General features: G+C 40.9%; 2 protein-coding genes across 2 annotated transcripts in view; both read left to right on the forward strand.

Moving 5' to 3' along the window:
* The window catches only part of fras1 (Fraser extracellular matrix complex subunit 1), a 164,668-nt gene extending 158,765 nt beyond the window's left edge, over positions 1-5,903 (forward strand). Inside the window, exons 58-60 of the mRNA XM_013910201.1 lie at positions 18-223; positions 318-464; positions 2,666-5,903. Of these exons, the coding sequence (XP_013765655.1) occupies positions 18-223; positions 318-464; positions 2,666-3,250 (938 nt within the window). The 3' untranslated portion in view covers positions 3,251-5,903. The remainder of the gene's footprint in view (positions 1-17; positions 224-317; positions 465-2,665) is intronic.
* Positions 5,904-8,091: 2,188 nt separating this feature from the next.
* Positions 8,092-18,745, forward strand: anxa3a (annexin A3a). The gene is made up of 14 exons (XM_005730563.1): positions 8,092-8,210; positions 8,723-8,757; positions 8,835-8,882; positions 9,000-9,087; positions 9,282-9,376; positions 9,811-9,924; positions 11,650-11,740; positions 11,941-12,020; positions 13,555-13,611; positions 13,696-13,789; positions 13,873-13,968; positions 14,389-14,447; positions 15,257-15,379; positions 18,323-18,745. The coding sequence occupies exons 2-14, from the start codon at positions 8,743-8,745 to the stop codon at positions 18,380-18,382; spliced, it is 1,020 nt and encodes a 339-aa protein (XP_005730620.1). The 5' UTR covers positions 8,092-8,210; positions 8,723-8,742; the 3' UTR covers positions 18,383-18,745.

Raw genomic sequence — 18,745 nt, forward strand, 5'->3', positions numbered from 1 at the left:
TCTGCTGCCCCCTGCAGGTCAGACTCTGTACGGCAGGGTTTTGTGGAACCCTGAGCAAAACCTGAACGCAGCCTACAAACTGCAGCTGGAGAAGGTTTACCTGTGCACTGGCAGGGACGGATATGTTCCCTTCTTCGACCCCACGGGGACTCTGTACAACGAGGGGCCGCAGTACGGCTGCATTCAACCCAACAAACACCTCAAACATCGCTTCCTGCTGCTGGTACAGATTTATTTAAGTTTTCTGATTTGAAGAAAGAGACTACAGTGTTTCTGGACATGTGCTATCATTTCTTCTCTTCATGTTTCCTCTGCAGGATCGTAAACAGCCCGATGTCTGTGACAGATTTTTCCACGACGTTCCTTTCGAGGCTCACTTTGCCTCAGACATCCCAGAGCTGCAGTCCATGACGGCCATGCCAGGTGTTGACGGCTTCACGATGAAGGTTGATGCGCTCTACAAGGTGTGTGGAATCAGAAGCAGCACATGTGGTACAGCGCTGTCTAGCACAGCAATAGTGTGTTTGTGTGTATGTGTATATATATCTGATGTGAGAAGTAGCTGTTAATATGCTGTTAAGTTAATATGTAAGTTTGATTACAAGAAAGTAATAAAGATTTAGTCCAGACAGTAAAGACTTCTTGTTCAATGAGCCACAGCAGCTTTGAACTTTTGGAGATGCTTAAAATAGTTACTTTGATAAAATCAGTAACAAGAAGTATGGCAGATAGACCTTTGTGATATGGCTATGAAAGATCAGTTATATTGTAACAGAATACTTAGAATCTGTGGGCAAGTGATGAAAGTTTGATATCAAAAGCTGGTAAATATAAATTTTTGAAATGCTGAAGTCTGACAGTTTAGCGTTCCTTAAGCTTTTTCATTCATAAACGGTGACCCGCAGACAGAACAGGAATTCTTATCCACTGTTCAGATAGCTTAGCTTGACCAACGTGTAGATGGAGGCTCGCAACATTCACAAAAAGAGTGGGTGTGGGAACTGCAGTAGACTTAGAGACTTAGAGCTTTTTATTGTCATTGTGCAGTTTCTTGCACAGCGAAATTGGGTAGCTGGACCACAAAGGTGCAAAAGTAAGAAGAAGAGAAACCAATCTACAACAAAGGGGGAAAAGAATATATAATAAATAAATAAAATAAAAAGCAGTGTATATGTATACATATATGTGAGTGAAACTATATACATGGTGTATGTGTAGGAAACATTGAAACAGACTGGGACCAACATAACTGCACATGAGCCAAAAATATTGCACAGAACATGGAAAGACTGAGATGTTTGCACATGGATGATCAACAGCAGTGTCAGAGTGGAGGTGTTGGGGAAGTCTTTACACACTCTTAGTTTGCATTAAGAGTTCTGACAGCCCACGGGAAGAAGCTGTTCTTTAGTCTGTTGGTTTTGCACCTGATGGATCTGAGCCTTTTTCCAGAGGGCAGGATGTTGAAGAGGTGGTGGTTAGGAAGGAGGTGGTCCTTTCTAATTGCCCTGGCTCTGGAGACACATCTTGAGCTGGCAATTAAGTCCAGGGAGGAGAGTGGACAGCCAATCACCTTCTCTGCAGTTCTGATGACCCTCTGTAGTCTCTTCTTGTCAGCTGTTGTGCAACCAGCGTACCACACAGGGATGGCGTGCACCAGCACACTCTCGATAGTGGCACGGTAGAAGGACACTAGGAGGTCAGTCTGCAGCCTGTTCCATCTCAAAACCCTCAAGAAATGGAGGCACTGCTGGGCTTTCTTTACTAGGGCTGATGGGTTTGTGGACCAGGATAGGTCCTCAGATATGTGGGTGCCGAGGAACTTAAAGGAGGACACCCTCTCCACATAGTCACCTTTTATGGAGAGGGGAGGGGGATCAGTTCTTGCTTTGCGGAAGTCCATGACCACTTCCTTGGTTTTCTTGGTGTTTAAGGTGAGGTTATTGTAGTTACACCATTCTGAAAGTCGCTGGACCTCATCCCTGTAGGCGGTGTCATCATCGTTGGTGATGAGCCCCATCAGAGTGGTGTCGTCTGCAAATTTGATGATGATGTTGCAGGGGTGCGTAGGGGTGCAGTCACTGGTGTAGATGGTGTATAAGAGTATAAGTTTACTTAAGTAAAAGTACAGATAGTTCTGCTAAAAGTACTCTGGTGAAAGTTGAAGTACTGATTTAACTTCTTTACTCAAGTAAAAGTGAAAAAGCACAGTCTCTGAAATGTAATCAAAGTATAAAAGTAAAACTTTTCTCTTTGGAGGATATTTGTACCAGCTGTTCTGTGCAAAGCTAACTGAACCCTTGATGTAACTTAACACTGACCACGAACGCCACAGCTGCTCTGCACCAATCCAACATAACTCACTACCCTAAGTTTCACCACAGTGCTGCAAACAGTGTAGCCTGCACTGAACTGCCTAGTGTTTACATGCAACCTGTGAAAAACAAAAAATGAGTATACTTAAAAATAAGTACAGTAAAAAAATAATGAGTACAGTAATGAAGTATTTATACTTTGTTACTTCCCACCTCTGGGGCGCCGTAGACCAGCTGGATGGGTCCAGATTTATTGATCTGCATATTCTACATAATAATTCGTGAACACTGAATGTACTTTACAACAAACTGTGCCGCTAACATGATCCTCTCTTTCTGGGGATTGACAGGTGGAGGCGGGGCACCAGTGGTACCTGCAGGTAATTTATGTGATCGGCCCCGAGTCGCGGTCCAACCCCAGGATTCAGCGCTCTGTGACGTATCAGCTCAGCCGTTCTAAACGTGACCTGGTGGATCGCAGCGGCCGGCTGACGCTTGACGAGTCGCTCATCTACGACAACGAAGGAGATCAAATAAAGAACGGCACCAACATGAAGTCGCTCTACCTGGAAGCCGGGCCCTCCCCCACCTTTAACGCCCACGTGGGCAGCTCCGTGGGGGGAGGTGTGGCCGCCATCACCCTGCTGGTCCTGGTCCTGCTGGCCTCCTGCTTCCTGTTCCGCCGCTGCCGACGGTTTGCCAAGAAGAAGAGCAAGAAGAAGGAACCAAAAATCTACGAGGAGTATCCGCTCAACACCAAAGTGGAGGTGTGCATGGACAAGTGTGTGGAGAAGAACTTCGGCACCAAGCACTGCACGGTGAGAAACATCAACGTCCTGAACCGCAACCAGGAGGCCAACAGCAAGGCCAAGGTCAAACAGGTCAACCTGGAGGTCAAACTCCACAACAACCTCAACGACGGCACTGAGGTCTGAAACGCGTGACGAGGAAGGCGAGGAAAAGGTGAAAGTGGAATTTAAAAAAAGGAATTTTCTAAAAGAAAGTTTGTACTTAATGGAATGAGAGGTTAATGTATTTTTATACCACGTTGAAAAAGGGAAGAGTGTGACGCGCAGGCGACTGGGCTACCTCAGGAATCCATAAAACACACAGCTGTGTGAAACAGCCAAAACATCTGCATCTGATCAGCCAAACTTCACCTCAAACTATGTTCATTTCATTACTGTGTTACTTGACATTTGCAACCTTTTTAGCACCAAAACGGTGAACCGTAGCTCAGACACTGGTGATTGTTTTTGTAAGAAAAAAAACCACATTAAAAAACTCTTTCTGCTGCATTTATTCACGTCACTGCTATTCATGTCCCTGCTGTGGAGGGGGAGCCAGTGTAGGAGTCCTCCTTCAGATGAACGATGGGATCAGAAAGTCCTAGAACAGGCCTTTTAAATGTCTCCCTTTCAAGATCATCTTCTGGAGCATAGCCAAATCTTTATTTTAAAGTTGCTCCCCGAGCTCCTGCTACATCACTACGTACTGTTCATGTATTTCCTGATGGATGGATCCTCCACCCTTGGGTAGATGTGGGCATCGTGCGCCTGCATTTCTGCCGTGTTCTCTAGAAATGCTGCTGCATTCCATGGTTGGAAAATTGTTGGAATTCATTGACTGTAGGTCAAATATCAATGACCCGTCTGCCGGTCGACCAGGAAAAAGAATAGACAGTCAATGAGAAAAGTGCTTCTGCCAAGTTCCAAACCATAAACTGTCAGTGCTGCAGTCCCGGATGCTCATGCAACTACCCCAACTTCACAGTAAGACTACAACTTTGTGATGACTAGCAGTAGTGCTAGCAGCCCTGTTGTTGAGGAAAAGAGTGCCTGATTGTTGAATACATTCACCATTTTCCACATACACACAGTTCAAACAGTCAGCTCCTGCCATGAAGAGCTGTTTTTCTTTAAATGCAAAGGAACGTAATAAAAACCCAGCTCTCGTCACCAGCAGCAGGTTTTCCAGAAACACTTCCCACTTCCTCCTGCTGGTCTTGAGGCGTTCCTGAGCTGGATCTCTCCAATTAGTTTTGGGCGTGCCCAGTAAACCTCCAATAGTTGGTAGGCAGTCTCCAAACCTCCTCAGCTTCTCCTCTGGTCTGAACCACATCGCACATATCAGGAGTTAAATCATCTGTTTCATCATCAGATGATCATCAAAAGGCTTCACAAAGACACAAAGAGAGCGGCTTGTGTCAGGACGCCTGTCAGTTATTGTGGCCACGCCCTTAATTCCAATATCCAAAAACACACAAAACAATTGGCATCTTATTATAAATGTAAACTACCAATAGAAGCAAGGCTGAAAATGTGCTTTTAATGCTGTTAAGGTGGGCATTTTTGCATGGAGGTCGATGGGTTTGACTCGCTTTTGGAGCCATCGTCAAGACTCCAGGCCATCCCGTCCTGTCCTGGCTCCATGAGGGGGCCTCAGTTTTCCATCTCATGGCAGAGGTTTACCGTCTCTGAATTATCTGCTTCACTGAGGGATTTTTGAATTCTATACCTGAGGATAACGAGTTTATTCGTGTTCAAATCAGGGCTTCTCTAGAAGATGACCTTTAATGTGACATCAGCCAAATTTAAAGCAATGTTTTCATGTTTTGGGGTTTTTTGGCTTAAAAGCTGGAACTTTCTGATCCCCTCTTGTATTACTAGTGTTGCTCAGTGATTCTGCAGATGAATTAAACATCAAAATTCTGGCTCCACAAAAAAGAAACGTCCTTCAGAGAAACCTCTACACGAGCTACAGCTGCTGTTAAAGTGTTTGGCACGTCCGGTGTGCTGCTATCGCCCGAGAATGAATGAGTGTAAATAACAAAAATGAATGACAACCTTTTCAAGTGCAATTATGCCATCTCTTTTGTTATTTCTGCCTTCATTAGCAGGATTTGCATTTAAAAAATAAACCTGTTTTTAAGCCTTACTTAGAGACATTTGTACTGTCACGTTGCTCAACACCAGTTCTTAATTTTTGAGTTTGTACTGTGCTCTGACAGCTGCCAATATTAAGTGCCATGCAGTATTTTTCCTCATGAATTTCAGAATAAATCACCCAAAGTTTTTGTTTTTTTCTGTGACAGTGTACGTAGATTTTCACTGATCCCGTCCACACGATCGACTGCTTCAGCCTTACTGTTGTCCTAATGAAAATAATCACTTATAGGAGATACGTGTCTACCTGCCTTTGTTCTGCCCAAAGACACAGAATCCATTTTCTCACATCGCTCAGATAATTATTTGTATTCATTTATGTACTTTTATGTTACCCTCCTGTGATGTATTATGTTACCACTCAGCTACTGATGTACCTGTATTATTTTTTTAAGTGTATGACACTGGTTCGAGTGCACTGCTGAAGAAAAACACGTTTGTTCTCATGTGATGCGTCTTTCTCGCTGATCCCACCTCCTGTCATCTTCCCACTGTGTGCCTATCAAACTACACGGGAGTGGGGAATTATGGGAATGACATTATGTTTTTGGTGCTATCATTTTGTGGAAAATGACAACAATGCTATCAATACTGATGCCTGTATTTGGTGCCTTTTTTTAGTAATAAAAAATAATCTGAAACTCAGCAAGTTTTTGATTTAACTTTTATTTATTACTATTAGATTCTGCTAATGAACCATAAAATTAAAAGATTAAAGATTAAACCACATTTTGTTCTTGGACTCTGCTTGAGTAGCTTAGCATGATTCACAGTTCATAATAATCCATTATACTAAGGCCAGTTCATCCTCTATCTGAAACAAGCCATCTTACCTCCTTTCTGTTTAAGGCAGGGATCCAATGCAGTTGACTTTATGAGCCACATACAGCTACTTGATTTTAAGATAAACTATTCCTCAATAACATTTTAAAACCTAAAAACTGCAAAGTATTTCAGTTGTTTGAGTATGAATGAGTTTAACAACATGTTTGTTATAAAACTGGTGATGAAAATAATTGCAACTGTAAAAATGTGTTTGAGTTCTGTTCCTCTGTCGGCCAACACTTTCAGAAATCAATGCAAAAAGTTAGGAGCAGGTCATGAATTCACAAAAAAAGAGTCCCATTACTTACTTACTTTGTAAGTAATGGGATCTGGTATTAAATGAAGTACAAATAATTAAGAAAAACGTCCCTTTTTTGCAGTTTAGTGGTTTATAATTTACTTATGGTCACAAAGAAGAAAGTAAAAATCCTCCTTTATAATTAGATAAATACAAACTCAAATGAACAACAACACATGAGCCTATACTATTAACTTATATACTTAACAAAGATTAAGCTTAAATTCTTGGAGAACCACTTTTAGCAGCAGTAAGTTGAAGTAGTTGTTTTCTGAGTGACTTTATGAGTCTCTCACATAATTGTGGAGGAACTTGGCTCACTTTTCTGTACAACATTGGTTCAGCTCATTGATGTTTGCAGGCCCTGATTTATGCACAACTCTCTCACTGTCCCATCACAGCATTTCACTGGGGTTGAGGACACAGTGTATTTATATATTGTTCACCTGAGGTTGTATTTAAATAATTTTAGAACCTGTTGAGGTCCAGATTTTCCACTTAATGAAGCTGAATTTTCTTTTTCATGACAGCACTACTGGTGCAGTGTTTCAGGCCATGCACAACCTCTTCATAAGTGAGGCTGCTGTAAAAGAGACACAAGTGTGATTTGCAGTTTTTACATTTCCCAAAATGATCCAGTGGGCTGAACCTTTATGTCAGGCCAGTCCTGGGCTCCGTTCTGTATATTTGACCACCATGCTTTAAGCCACGTTTCTTCTCATTGGCCCTCATAAACCACAGGTCTGAACAGCATGTGCTCAAAGCACTGTCTGCCTGCAATCACCATGTTAGAAATTCAAACTGAGTGTTTAAGGCAAAGCTTCTGCTCATAGGGATTTACTTGTGTTTGTGACTGACATCATTATGAGCGCCCACCACTGGAACAGTAAGTTTGTGATAAATAAGGACAGAGATGGCAGCAATTACCTGCTGTGACATATTTTTAGTCAATAAAGATGAAGTGAGTTTTACTGATGTTCGCCAGGTTTGTCTTAGCATGTAGAAATGTCATTAAATTTACTTGAGTGACTTTAAAAGAGTTTGAAATCGAAAAGGAAAATATATCCTTTATTTTTTTTAAACACTTCACCAAATAACTTCATACCTGCACACCTGAGGCAAACACCCGTCTACTCACCAAAGACACTGGGTTAGATCTCACCGTGTACTCTACTCTGCAGCTGTCTTTCTTTCTTATCCTGCTTCCTGCTTCTAGGATATTGTGCAATTTTGTTTGATTGTTTTTTATAGTAATTTATTATTTTTGCAGATTTTAAAAAGCTCAAACAGAAAAAGTATAAAAGAAGAAAAAGACCTCCATGATGTAACGATCCCTTTAAACCAGCTGCTGCTTCCTCCTTTGTCTTTTTAAGATTGTAGTTTTCTTACTGTGTTATTTTTTATGCTCCACGTTTAATGAATAAACATCCCAGTGCTGCTAAACCAGTTACTCCAGTGGAGATAGGTTAAACTAGTTCCCACTGTGGGAGTTTTCAAATTGACCAAAAAATCTGACCAAACAGATAAAGACTGAAACTATTTTTTTCTACATTTTACTTTGCAAAGTCATGATATCATTTAGGCAAATTATTAGGTTCAGTATTAAAGATGGTTTGTTGGTTTATTTAGAAGGCTTTCTGCTGCAGATCTCTGAAATGTACAAGTAGTCCCTGAAGGCATCACCTGACTGTAGGCCAATGACTGTAAAACTGTGCAGTCACTTGTAGAGATTGGGAGTGGCCGGTTTGCTTTTCAGGTAGCTCGTTGTTTTTTGCAGGTAACCAGGAGGTGCAGCAGGTAAAATTTCTGGTTCAGAGAGAAATCTAGGTGAGCTTTTTCTCATTTATTTATCGTCTTTCATTGCAGCACATTAGACACTGTTCATTTAGAGTTGATTAGAGATGGTGACTTGTCTCCTGAACTCCTTATTAGTCTTACAGTTTATCTACATTTCCAGTCTTTATCTTAACCAGTTTGCTCAGTGTCCTGCTGGAGCTGCTTCTCTGTAAACTGTGTGACTCCAGTAATAAGAAGTATCACAGGCTGAAGGGTTTATTTGCTTTCTGTTTAGCAGATATTCATATAGACAAGCCCAGATGTGACAACAGGGCAATGCTTTTCAATCATATGCTTTACTGAGGTATCGCAGCAAACATGAGAAAATAAGAACACCCCACAAAGACTCCAATATCCTGTATTTTCAGGGACTGATGGATTAATAGGTGAATTTTACAGAATAGTGCATAAGCTCATTGTACATAAAATGTTCACGTTTAAGCCAATGTTTAACGCTACGCCATATAAAGACAGTTAGTGAATGTGCTGTTGCTGTTTTGCAGACAAATTATCTGCAGACATCATGGGATCTTTATGGGTAAGACATGTCCTGTGTTTTTTATCATCATTATTATTATTTCAGTAAGTGTTTGACTTATTTAACGTGCTCTGCAGGATGACTTGGAAAGCCTCGTGGATGCTCCTTCCTCTTTCTCAGCAAAAGTAGGTCAAACTAAGCCTTTACCCTCGTGTCAGGTGTCACCGAAGGGCTTATGATTACAGAAATTACATAAAAGAGCAAAATAAATGCTGACAGGTGAATGTATCTGTGCTCTTCAGAGTGGAGAGCGAGGAACCATCAAGCCCAAAGCAAACTTTGATGCAGAGAAGGATGCTGCAGCTCTGAAAAAGGCCATTGAAGGACTTGGTACAAATGCACACAGTCATGTTTCCGTCATTTGAAAGTACTATCAATACATTTTTGATAAAGTAAACTTTACAAATTGAGGTGATTATTAGATTAAACCTGAAGGTTGCTAGCACAGTTAACACGCTGCGTTCCTTGTTGCTTTTATTGTGTTTATCAGTCTGACTCTTTGCTTTTCATTTGTAATGTCTCAGGCACGAATGAGAAGATTGTGATTGAGATTCTGACCACCAGAAGCAGCGCTCAGAGACAGCTCATCTGTAAAGCTTATGAAAAGGCCACCAGCAGAGTACGAAAACAAATCTGTTTCCTTTATTAAGACTGCACCTGCATCTTATTCTGAAGGAACAGGCTAAGAAATAGTTCATCGATGTCAATGTTCATTAAAAAAATAAATGATAATGAAAAGAGTTGTAGAACAGCAGGGGTTAAAGAAACTGGACCTCACTGTTTTTGGAAATGCAAACATCAGGCAGCTTCTGCATTCTTATAATAACATGAATGCTGTCTGCCTGATGGCATGTGTACCTCTGTGTTAAACACATAGTTCCTTTTTCATCTTTAACATGACAGGTGAATGTCATGCTTTATGTGTTTAGCCAGATAAGTCTCTGTTTAGCTTACAGGGTGGAGATCTGTGGGTATTTACATGGGTGTGGTTTAATGCTGCAGGATCATGTGTGCTAGTGTCTGAAAACTCACTGGGCTGTGTTTAACTCACAGACATTAGTGAAGGACCTGAAAGGGGACACCAGCGGGAACTTTGAGGACCTGCTCGTGGCGCTCGTCACTCCTCCTGCTGAGTACGACTGCCATGAAGTAATGCGGGCCATGAAGGTGACATTTCTCAATGAATTCTGCCTTGAAGTTGTTTTCTAGCTGACCAGAGTGCAGCCATCAAGCACATTTTGATGGGCTCAAAAATAACTGGACAAACTAACATAATTTTTAAATTAAGAATTATTTTTAATACTTGGATTAAAATCCTTTGCAATAAATGCCTACCTGGAGTCTAGAATCCATGCACATCCATAAACTGCATTCCTCTGCTCTACTGAGTTGGCATCAGGTGACTGACTTGGCCATTGAAGAGTATCTCATTTCTCTCGGGTTGCTTTTGCATTTCGCTCCGGGCCATTATCCATTTGCACTGTGAAGCTCAGTGGGATCAGTTTTGCAGCGTTTGTTTGAATCTGAGCAGAGAGTGCAACCCTGTAGACTTCAGACATTAATAAACACCACTGACCCGTTCAAAGGTGCAACATTTTCACCAACGTGGTTCACAGATGATATGGTACGCTCTGACCACGAGCTGTTTCACTCCTCCATGCTTTTCTTTTCAGTTTATCTCGGTTTCATTATCTAAATGCAGTTATGTCCATACATATCTGTACACTGACACAAGTTTTGCTCTTTTTTTTACCTGTTTACTGAAAGATGTTTCAATTATAGTTCTATAATGGACATGGACATAATGTGTAGACCCTCAGCTTTTGTTTAGGGATCTGGATGTCCACAGAAGACACCAGTGGTGGATGATCGCAGAATCATTTCCATGGTGAAGAGAAACCCCTTTAGAACATTGAGGCAAGTGAACAGCACTCTCCAGGAGGTCAGCGTATCGATATCCAGTGTACCATAAAGAGAAGACAGCATGAAAGTAAATACAGAGTGTTCGCTGCAAGGTGCAAGCCACTCATAACCCTGAAGAATAGAAAGGCTGGACTGGAGTAATAAACATCTAAAATAGCCAGCAGAGATCTGGAAAAACATTCTTTGGAAAGATGAAACCAAGATCAACCTCTACCAGAGTGATGGCATGGACCCACTCATGATCCAAAGCATGTGCTGGTTTGGTTTGGGCGTGCACAGCTCCCAGTGGCACTGAGACACCAGTGTTTATTGATGATGTGACACAGGACAAAAGCAGCCTCAGAAGAAGAACTCTGAGGTGTTCAGAAACTTACCGTCTGTTCAAATCCAACTAAATGCAGTGAAACTGACTGGGCGGCGTTTCATAATACAGATGAACACTGGCCCAAAACATACAGCCAGAGCAACCCAGGAGTTTATTAAAGCAAAGAAGTCTTAACTTCTTAACCCAACTGAGCATTTCACTTGTTAAAGACTAAACTTCAGGCAGAGGCCCACAAACAAATAGCAACTGAAAGTTGCTGCAGTAAAGGCCTGTTGGGCATTAAAAAGGAGGAAATGTGTGTTCAAGACTTCAGGCTGTCATTGCGATTGATATAAAACCTCTTGATCGTAGACTCTGACAATAATACACCTGCCTCCTTGAGTTTCTGTGACGTGTTTTTTGTGTCAGATGTTGCAAAGTTGCTGTTTTGCAGCTCTATTTTGGTTTCCCTCACTTGCATCCACATCCCTTTGTGCTTTATATTGAGAGTTTCAGTGAAAAGTACTTGTTACTTCTTGTTATTTCCTAAAAACTTTTGGACTTATTGGTGCTGGAATTCATTGATTGCTTTCTTGATTGACTGATATGTAGGACTAAAGAGTAAAGAATACACTGTAGCTGAGTAATACTGCGTGTTGTTGCAGGGAGCTGGAACCAAAGACAAAGTCTTGATTGAAATCTTTGCCTCCAGATCTAACCAACAAATTAAAGCTCTCAGTGACGTCTATTTCAAAGGTAAAAGTTACGTTTGATACTTTTTTTGGCAATTATATTAAAACTAATATGTTTTTAGTCACAAGAACAAAATATACCTTACCCATGCTGGACAGCAGCAAAATAATCTACCACAGACATTACAAGCACTCACAGACATTAGTCTGTTTTGTGATAGTTTTTCTAACATCAGCATCGTCTATCGTATCTTACCTCCCCAGAAACCAAAAAGCAGTTGACAGCTGCCCTGGAGAGTGAAGTTTCGGGAGACTATTCCAAAGCGCTGCTCCTCCTGGCTCTGGTTTGTTACACGAGAAGCGAACGCAATTCAAGGGTTTTATGTATTAAGACGTGTTTTTTTTTTTTAAATCATCTGGTCTTTTTTAAATTAATTAGCTAAAGCTCAGATGATCAGCAACATATTCCACAATGTCATTATTTATGTGACAAACTTGAACAATACTGAAATGTGAAACGCTAAGTAGACCACATGATTCAGTGGCTTTAGCACCAATAACCTGAAGTAATTTCAATTGCATTGGTGTCTAGACTTGACTGGGCCATTACAGCAGCTTGATTCTTTTCTGCAAAACAGAAACTGCAAAACAAGCTCAAATCATCAGAAATCCACCACCATGCTTAACAGTTGGTATGAGGTGTTTGTGCTCACATGATGCATTTGGATTTGTCCTGATGTGGTGCTGTGCAATATGGACAAGCATCTGCACTTTGGTCTTGTCCGTCAAAAGGACATCGTTCCAGAAATCTTGTGTTTTGTTCAGGTGGTGTTCAGCAAGCCTAAGCCGTGTCGCCATGTTCCTTTTAGACAGAAAAGACTTTTTTCTGGCAACCCTTCCAAATGTGCCATACTTTTTAAGTCTTTTCCAAATAGTACTGACATGAACTTTAACATTTAACATGCTGATGTAGTCCTGTAGAGTCTGAGACGTAGTTCTTCAGTCTCTGTGAGCATCGCAGTCAGACCTCAGGGTGAAATCGCTGAATCATCCAGCCCTGGGAAGAATGTGGCATTTGTCTGAGAGCTGAAGGCCAACAAACTGCCAAAACTTCTGCTTGCAGGAGGAGGTGCTCGCACTGGCTGATGACAAATTAATCAAGGGATTTTTATTAGCACCACCTGGCTTCTAATTTCCTCTTAGCTCCTGTGGGAACAGGTTTTCACAGGACGGCATAGCCTCTATGCAAATATTTGTACATTTTCTATGAAGCCATAAAGACCTTGAAAATATTGCTCCCTTCTAATGATCTTTGATTCCACAGCCGCTTTGTCTCCTTTAGTCAAATCATCTGTAAAACATCTGCCAGCTTGTTTGCATGCATCAGTCTTTGGAAAGCGTCCAGACTTCATTTCTACATTTTTGTTTCACAAACGGGATTTACTCGCCCCGTACGATTCTCCTCCTCCTTTCATAGGCGATGAGTAATCACCACGATGTCATCCGCATTGTACGGCACGCTTGGAGCACCTTTGGACAGAAATGAAATCTTTGCTCGTGCACCGTCATTCATTTTGCAAACTTGCTGCTCCGGTTCTGCAGTTTCTTCTTCTAATCAGTTCTCTTTTCTTGGAACTCAGCAGCTTGGGTGGAACGTTGCTCCATTTTTCTGTTGAGTTTCTACATTCTTCATTCGTGGATGTCACATCTATCTGAAACAGCTAAAGTAATATGTAATATGTAAACAAAATATGTGAGCCATGAAATAAAAGTAACAGAAGATTTAAAAGAAACAAGTCCCTGAACCTAAAAGTCATCACTCAGACAGACGAACGATGAAATGGTTCAAACTGATTTTGCTTTTGTTCTCGTTTTCAGGGTAAGCGGGATGAGAGCACCACAGTGGATGTTAATAAGGCAAGAGAAGACGCCAAGGTGGGATATTCTTCATGTGTGTCATACGTGCTGCTCTCTTTATGTCATGTATGTATTTAAAGCTTTGTTTGTATTTCTGCTCAGACTCTTTACAATGCCGGGGAGAAGAAGTGGGGCACCGACGAATCTAAATTCATTGAAATCCTTTGCAAAAAAAGCATTCCTCACCTGAGACAAAGTATGTCACATCGTGTGTTTTATAAAGCCTTTTTTTTCCCCAATAAGAAACAATAATAAAGCGATTTGGTTCTTTTTATGCAGCTGTGATTGAATACAAGAACATCAGTGGAAAGACCCTGCAGCAAAGCATTGAAGGGGAGATGTCAGGAGACCTGGAGAACCTGCTCGTGGCTGTTGGTAAGCTGATCTGCAGGGTCAGGGTTAGTGGTTAGTTAAAAATATGTGGACAAACTCATGTAGAAACTCAATATGGTGGTGTCCAAATACACACAGTGGAAAAATGTTGCAGCAGCTTTAAATCTAACGATTCTCCTTTTATTCATCTGGTAGCTCTCAGTTACGTCAGTACTTTAGCATTTTCTGTTTATTTTTGGGTTATGAGTTTAATTTGGATTTACTTTTTTACGTTTTTCCCCTCAGTACACTTTGTAGTTCTCTCTTTGACATTCTTTCTAGTTTATTCAGCATCATTACGGTGCCTTAAAATGTGAGCAAGGTCAGCTGTGGGAGGTTTTCTCAGCATAATTTGTAAAATGTTTAAAACTCTTGATTTAGATTTTTTTTTATTCTGTTCAAACCTTTTAATTCCTTTTCCAGTGAAATGTGTGAAGAGCGTACCAGGTTACTTTGCAGAACTCCTGCATGAGAGCATGAAGGTGATTACACTGTTTTTAATTTAAGTTACAACACAAGTTTTGTCCTGCAGTCACTATTGTTTCACACTAATTCCATCTGGTGCATTTACCAATTTATCAAGTATCATATAAAAAGTATGCACATGTGACTAATAGACTATCAGACATGTGTTTTATTACCAAACAGTATTCGGCATTTAAAGTGGATCTGTTCTGCGTATTTTATTATCTGGGTAACATTGCATAAGTTAAAAATAATCCTTTCATACCTTACACCCTCGTGGAGCGGCTGCGCTTTGGTGTCAGTTTGGCCTCTCGTGTCTCTGTTTGTGCTGGCAGGGTTCAGAGCACATATGTGGTTGTACAGGAGCTCAGAGATTCCCTGATCCTTAAACAGCTTTCCACAGACTTTGTGGAAAAACTGTTTTGAGTCCTTCTCCTGTTGTACAAGCGCTCATGCAGAGTTTTTCATTTCGAGTTTCCAGTATAAGGTGTGATGGGGTTGTAACTTGATAGTTGGTGCACAACACAACCAGCATGTTGACCTCAAACCACTCACCCAGCCACTCAGTTCATCCTTTGATCGTCTTTTTTAGCTCCTTGCCTTTTATGGCCACCCACCCTTTAAACAGGCCTGTTAATCTCCTTTTAGTTTGTGGAAAAAACACACAGTATGATCTCAAATGGGCCGGACCAGTAAAACACAATAAAAAGAATAAAATTAAATACACAAACTAATGTTACAGAGAGAACGTAATTAGTTTTGGATTCATTTACCACCTTGTGCTTAAATATATTTTGTAGGTTAACTGAGTGAATCTCGTTTTCAGGGTGCAGGAACTGATGAGTCCACTCTGAACCGGATCATGGTGAGCCGGTCTGAGATCGACCTGCTGGACATCAGAGCCGAGTTCAAGAAACTCTACGAACACTCGCTGCTCTCTGCCATTCAGGTGAGAAATGAGATTTTTAACTTTTAGTGCCACTTTTTCAGTTTTTTACTCTGAATTCTATTGATTCAATAAATGAAGTCTGAATAAAGCCACCTGATGCTACCATAGCCACGCTGAACTGGGTTCACTCCAGTACAGCTCATCTCAGGGATCCACAGTTTGCAGCAACATAAATTGATAATATAGTCAAGCACGATCAGAGGCCTTCTATGCACTCTGAAGCTAAACTTGATTGAGCTTGATCCGTCTCATACTGGCCTCTGTTAATTCACTCTTTGAGGTTTAACACGTCATCAGACTTTGAAGTTTAATTTCACTGACGTACAGTAACGGCAGCTCGGGTCTCTTTGGAGAATCACTCTGATATCTGCAAACCAAAATATTTTTGAATAATTAAACGAGTCTGGAGGCCCTCAGAGACACACAAAGAGAGTACTGACACAAAATGACTCATCTGCTGGATCACTGGAGAAATCAGAAAGTGTTGCAACAGTTCTTCACGTCAGATTCCAAAAGTCCGCGAAAGAGCGACATCTTAATTCATTGGAGATTAAAAGAGACGCCACCTACAAGTTGTATCATCAGAGGCAAATATAAAGACAGCTGATGTTTCTATGCCAGTAAATTATGCAGTTAAGTTTTCATGAAGCCGCTTGTGTTTTATTTGATACAAGCCATGCGCGCATCATGAATATCTTTCTCTGATTTTCTGGTTGGAGTCACATAAAAAGCAGGAGATGCTCCGGAGCACAAGGACTGAACAGGCAGCCGACTGTGGCTCACATCTGTCTGTGTTATCCAGGTCATGGAGGTCTTAAGAGCCTGAAAAAGAAAGCAGCTGGACTGCTTCGCCACAAAAGGTGGCGAGTCCAGGTATTTAACCCCTCATGTAGATTTTCCTCTTCAGAAGTCCTCGTGGTTACGTTCTCACATCAGGTTGTGTGGAAGCTTTCAGCTTTCCCACTCAAATATAATTCAGGCATATGGGCAAAACCATGGTGATATCTTACCCCGCCCTGTCATGTGACCTATTGAGGTCACCTGAGGCACGGTGTGACTGTGTAGTGTCTGCAAAGGGATCTTAAGATTACATCATCCTGTTGACGTGGCTCATCTATATTTATATTACATCTGTGCTTTTATGGACTGGCTGTTGTGTTTCTCCTGTGTAGTTTCGCCTAAGGTGACCTCAAAAGGTCACATGATGTGGTGGAGCAAGGTCTTACAGTGGTTTGACCCTTAACCCCCAGCAAAGATAATGACCCAGGCCTTTTTTCACAGCTTGGCTCATGTGATGATCAATATTAGGTAAATGACCGCCTCTCTCGGGGGTTAAATACCTGGGACACGCTGCTGTTTGTGTTTAGAACTGACGAAGCTTCGTGGGTAAGAAGTGAAACATCTTCACAAACTTAAAGCAGTCCAGTTGCCTCCTTTGCAAGCTTCACTACTGCTCATATAATTTTACTGCTTCACAAAACAAATAAAGCATGAGAGGCACGTTTTCTTTTATATGTTTTTTCTTTTATATGTTTTATTTTATTTGATATGTTTTATTTTTGTTTTATATATTTTATTTTTATCCTCTGTTTTGAGATGCAAGCGCATCTCAAAACAGAGAGATGCAGGGAGTGAGTCCACCCATGTAGTGACCTCAGTGAAAGGCGCTACGATGCTTTCTCAGATGTATATTAAATCTGTTACTGGATTTCAAAGAACTTGTATGTATAAAATATATATACATACAAATATAATATATATAATGTATAAAAATGAGGACATAAGATTAGACTGTTTGGCCAAAACACAAGACATGACATGAGGACAGGTTGTAACCAGGTAAAATCCTTGGCCGGTCATTTCTCTATCATGTTAAAAAAAATACAGCAGAAGACGATTTGGCCTGTAAGGAGTTCCTGGAGGAGTTGAGGCTTCTTCTGACACACCAAGTGTTACTTGGCCCAGATACTTAAAAAACAGACCAGTTTTACAGTTTCCTGAGAAAGCATCAGAGCCTTTGATCTTTTTCATACTTTGTGCTGTGACTGTAATATTACTGGATACATTTGCTGTCAATTCTGGTCAGAATTAAATAGTGAAGATATGTTTTTAACTTTTTTAACTACTTAACAACTCCCAGCTTGACCTGGATTTTGGCAGTTGATCCCCTTCTTCCTGTCAGATCCCCCCCAAACTTTATATGCTATCTTTGAGATACTCTACAGAGTTTCTGCAGAACACCTAAGGACAGTCAGATTTGAGTTCATCTTCTCCTGGAGCTGGAGAGGCACCAGGAAGTGCCTCAAGTTGCTGCACTTCTCTGTATTTTGTTACATTCATCATTTCCTAATATTTCCCTGTTCCCCAGGGTCATTATTGCCCCCTTATATGAAATTATATAGCAAATGGATCTATTAATGCAAAATCTCTAAAGCCGAAATGTGTGCGAGAGTTGATTTGAAAGTCTTCTGAAACTGTTTTTATTCATCATGTGGTTACATTGGACACTTTTCTGATGCCCTGGCACATGTTAAGAAGTTAAAGGTGGTCTGTTTTGCCTGCTTCACCAACATATTTTACTTTTTTTGGACTGTACTAGAGTAGTTTGCCATGATTCAGAGATTAAAATAATCCAGTATAATATCTTGTCCTGGGCCCCTCAGTTCACCCTCTGCCTGAAGCTGTTTTAGCTCCTCTGTCTTTAAGACGATCGTTCCTTTAAGCTTATTTATTCTGATTTGAAGGTTTGAACAACAGGTGGGTGGAGTTTCTGTTCTTGCAATCAAGGTTTTGGCTCACAGGGATTACTGCACATTCACTGATCTCGCTGACACAAAAAACAGAACAAAAGTGTGGTACAAAAAAAAACTGCAGTGGTCCAGACCGAACGTGGGATGTGCTTTTGGATGCTTGACTCTTTGCTTGTGTTGATGTGTCCTCCAGTCAGATCTGTCGGGCGACCAGTGTGAGTGTGTGAAAGCCATCTGTGGAGGAGACGATTAACTGAGCGTCCACCTGAAGACGAGAAGAAACCCGCTTTCTCCTTCACGCTTGTGTCATTCACGCCTGCCTCTCTTTTCTGTTTATCTGTGTAACCCTGTTTCTTAAATTTGCACACGGAGAAGGATGTAATAAAAATAAAGATTCAGTGGTGCAGTTTCTCTGTCTTATTGATAAACTGGCCACATGTAGAATATTTAATCCAATTTGCAGATATTTCCATTGCAGCAGTTTTTAGCATACACTAAAATGTGCATCTTTGAAATTAATCAAATATAAATGGCTCCTCTGTGCTGTAACTCTTAAACTATAACTGAATGAATAATAAAGCAGTTAATTAAGGGAAAGTAATAAATATCAGCTCAT

Source organism: Pundamilia nyererei, unplaced genomic scaffold (genome assembly GCF_000239375.1).
Source record: "Pundamilia nyererei isolate P.nyererei 1_Seehausen unplaced genomic scaffold, PunNye1.0 scaffold00038, whole genome shotgun sequence".
NCBI classification, from domain to species: domain Eukaryota; kingdom Metazoa; phylum Chordata; class Actinopteri; order Cichliformes; family Cichlidae; genus Pundamilia; species Pundamilia nyererei.

Bases quoted from the DNA above. Each gene is read 5' to 3' on its own strand.
- anxa3a (XM_005730563.1), top strand. The intron at 9,925-11,649 runs GTGACATTTCTC...GTGTTGTTGCAG, and splicing joins AAGTAATGCGGGCCATGAAG to GGAGCTGGAACCAAAGACAA. The intron at 15,380-18,322 runs GTGAGAAATGAG...TGTGTCCTCCAG, and splicing joins CGCTGCTCTCTGCCATTCAG to TCAGATCTGTCGGGCGACCA.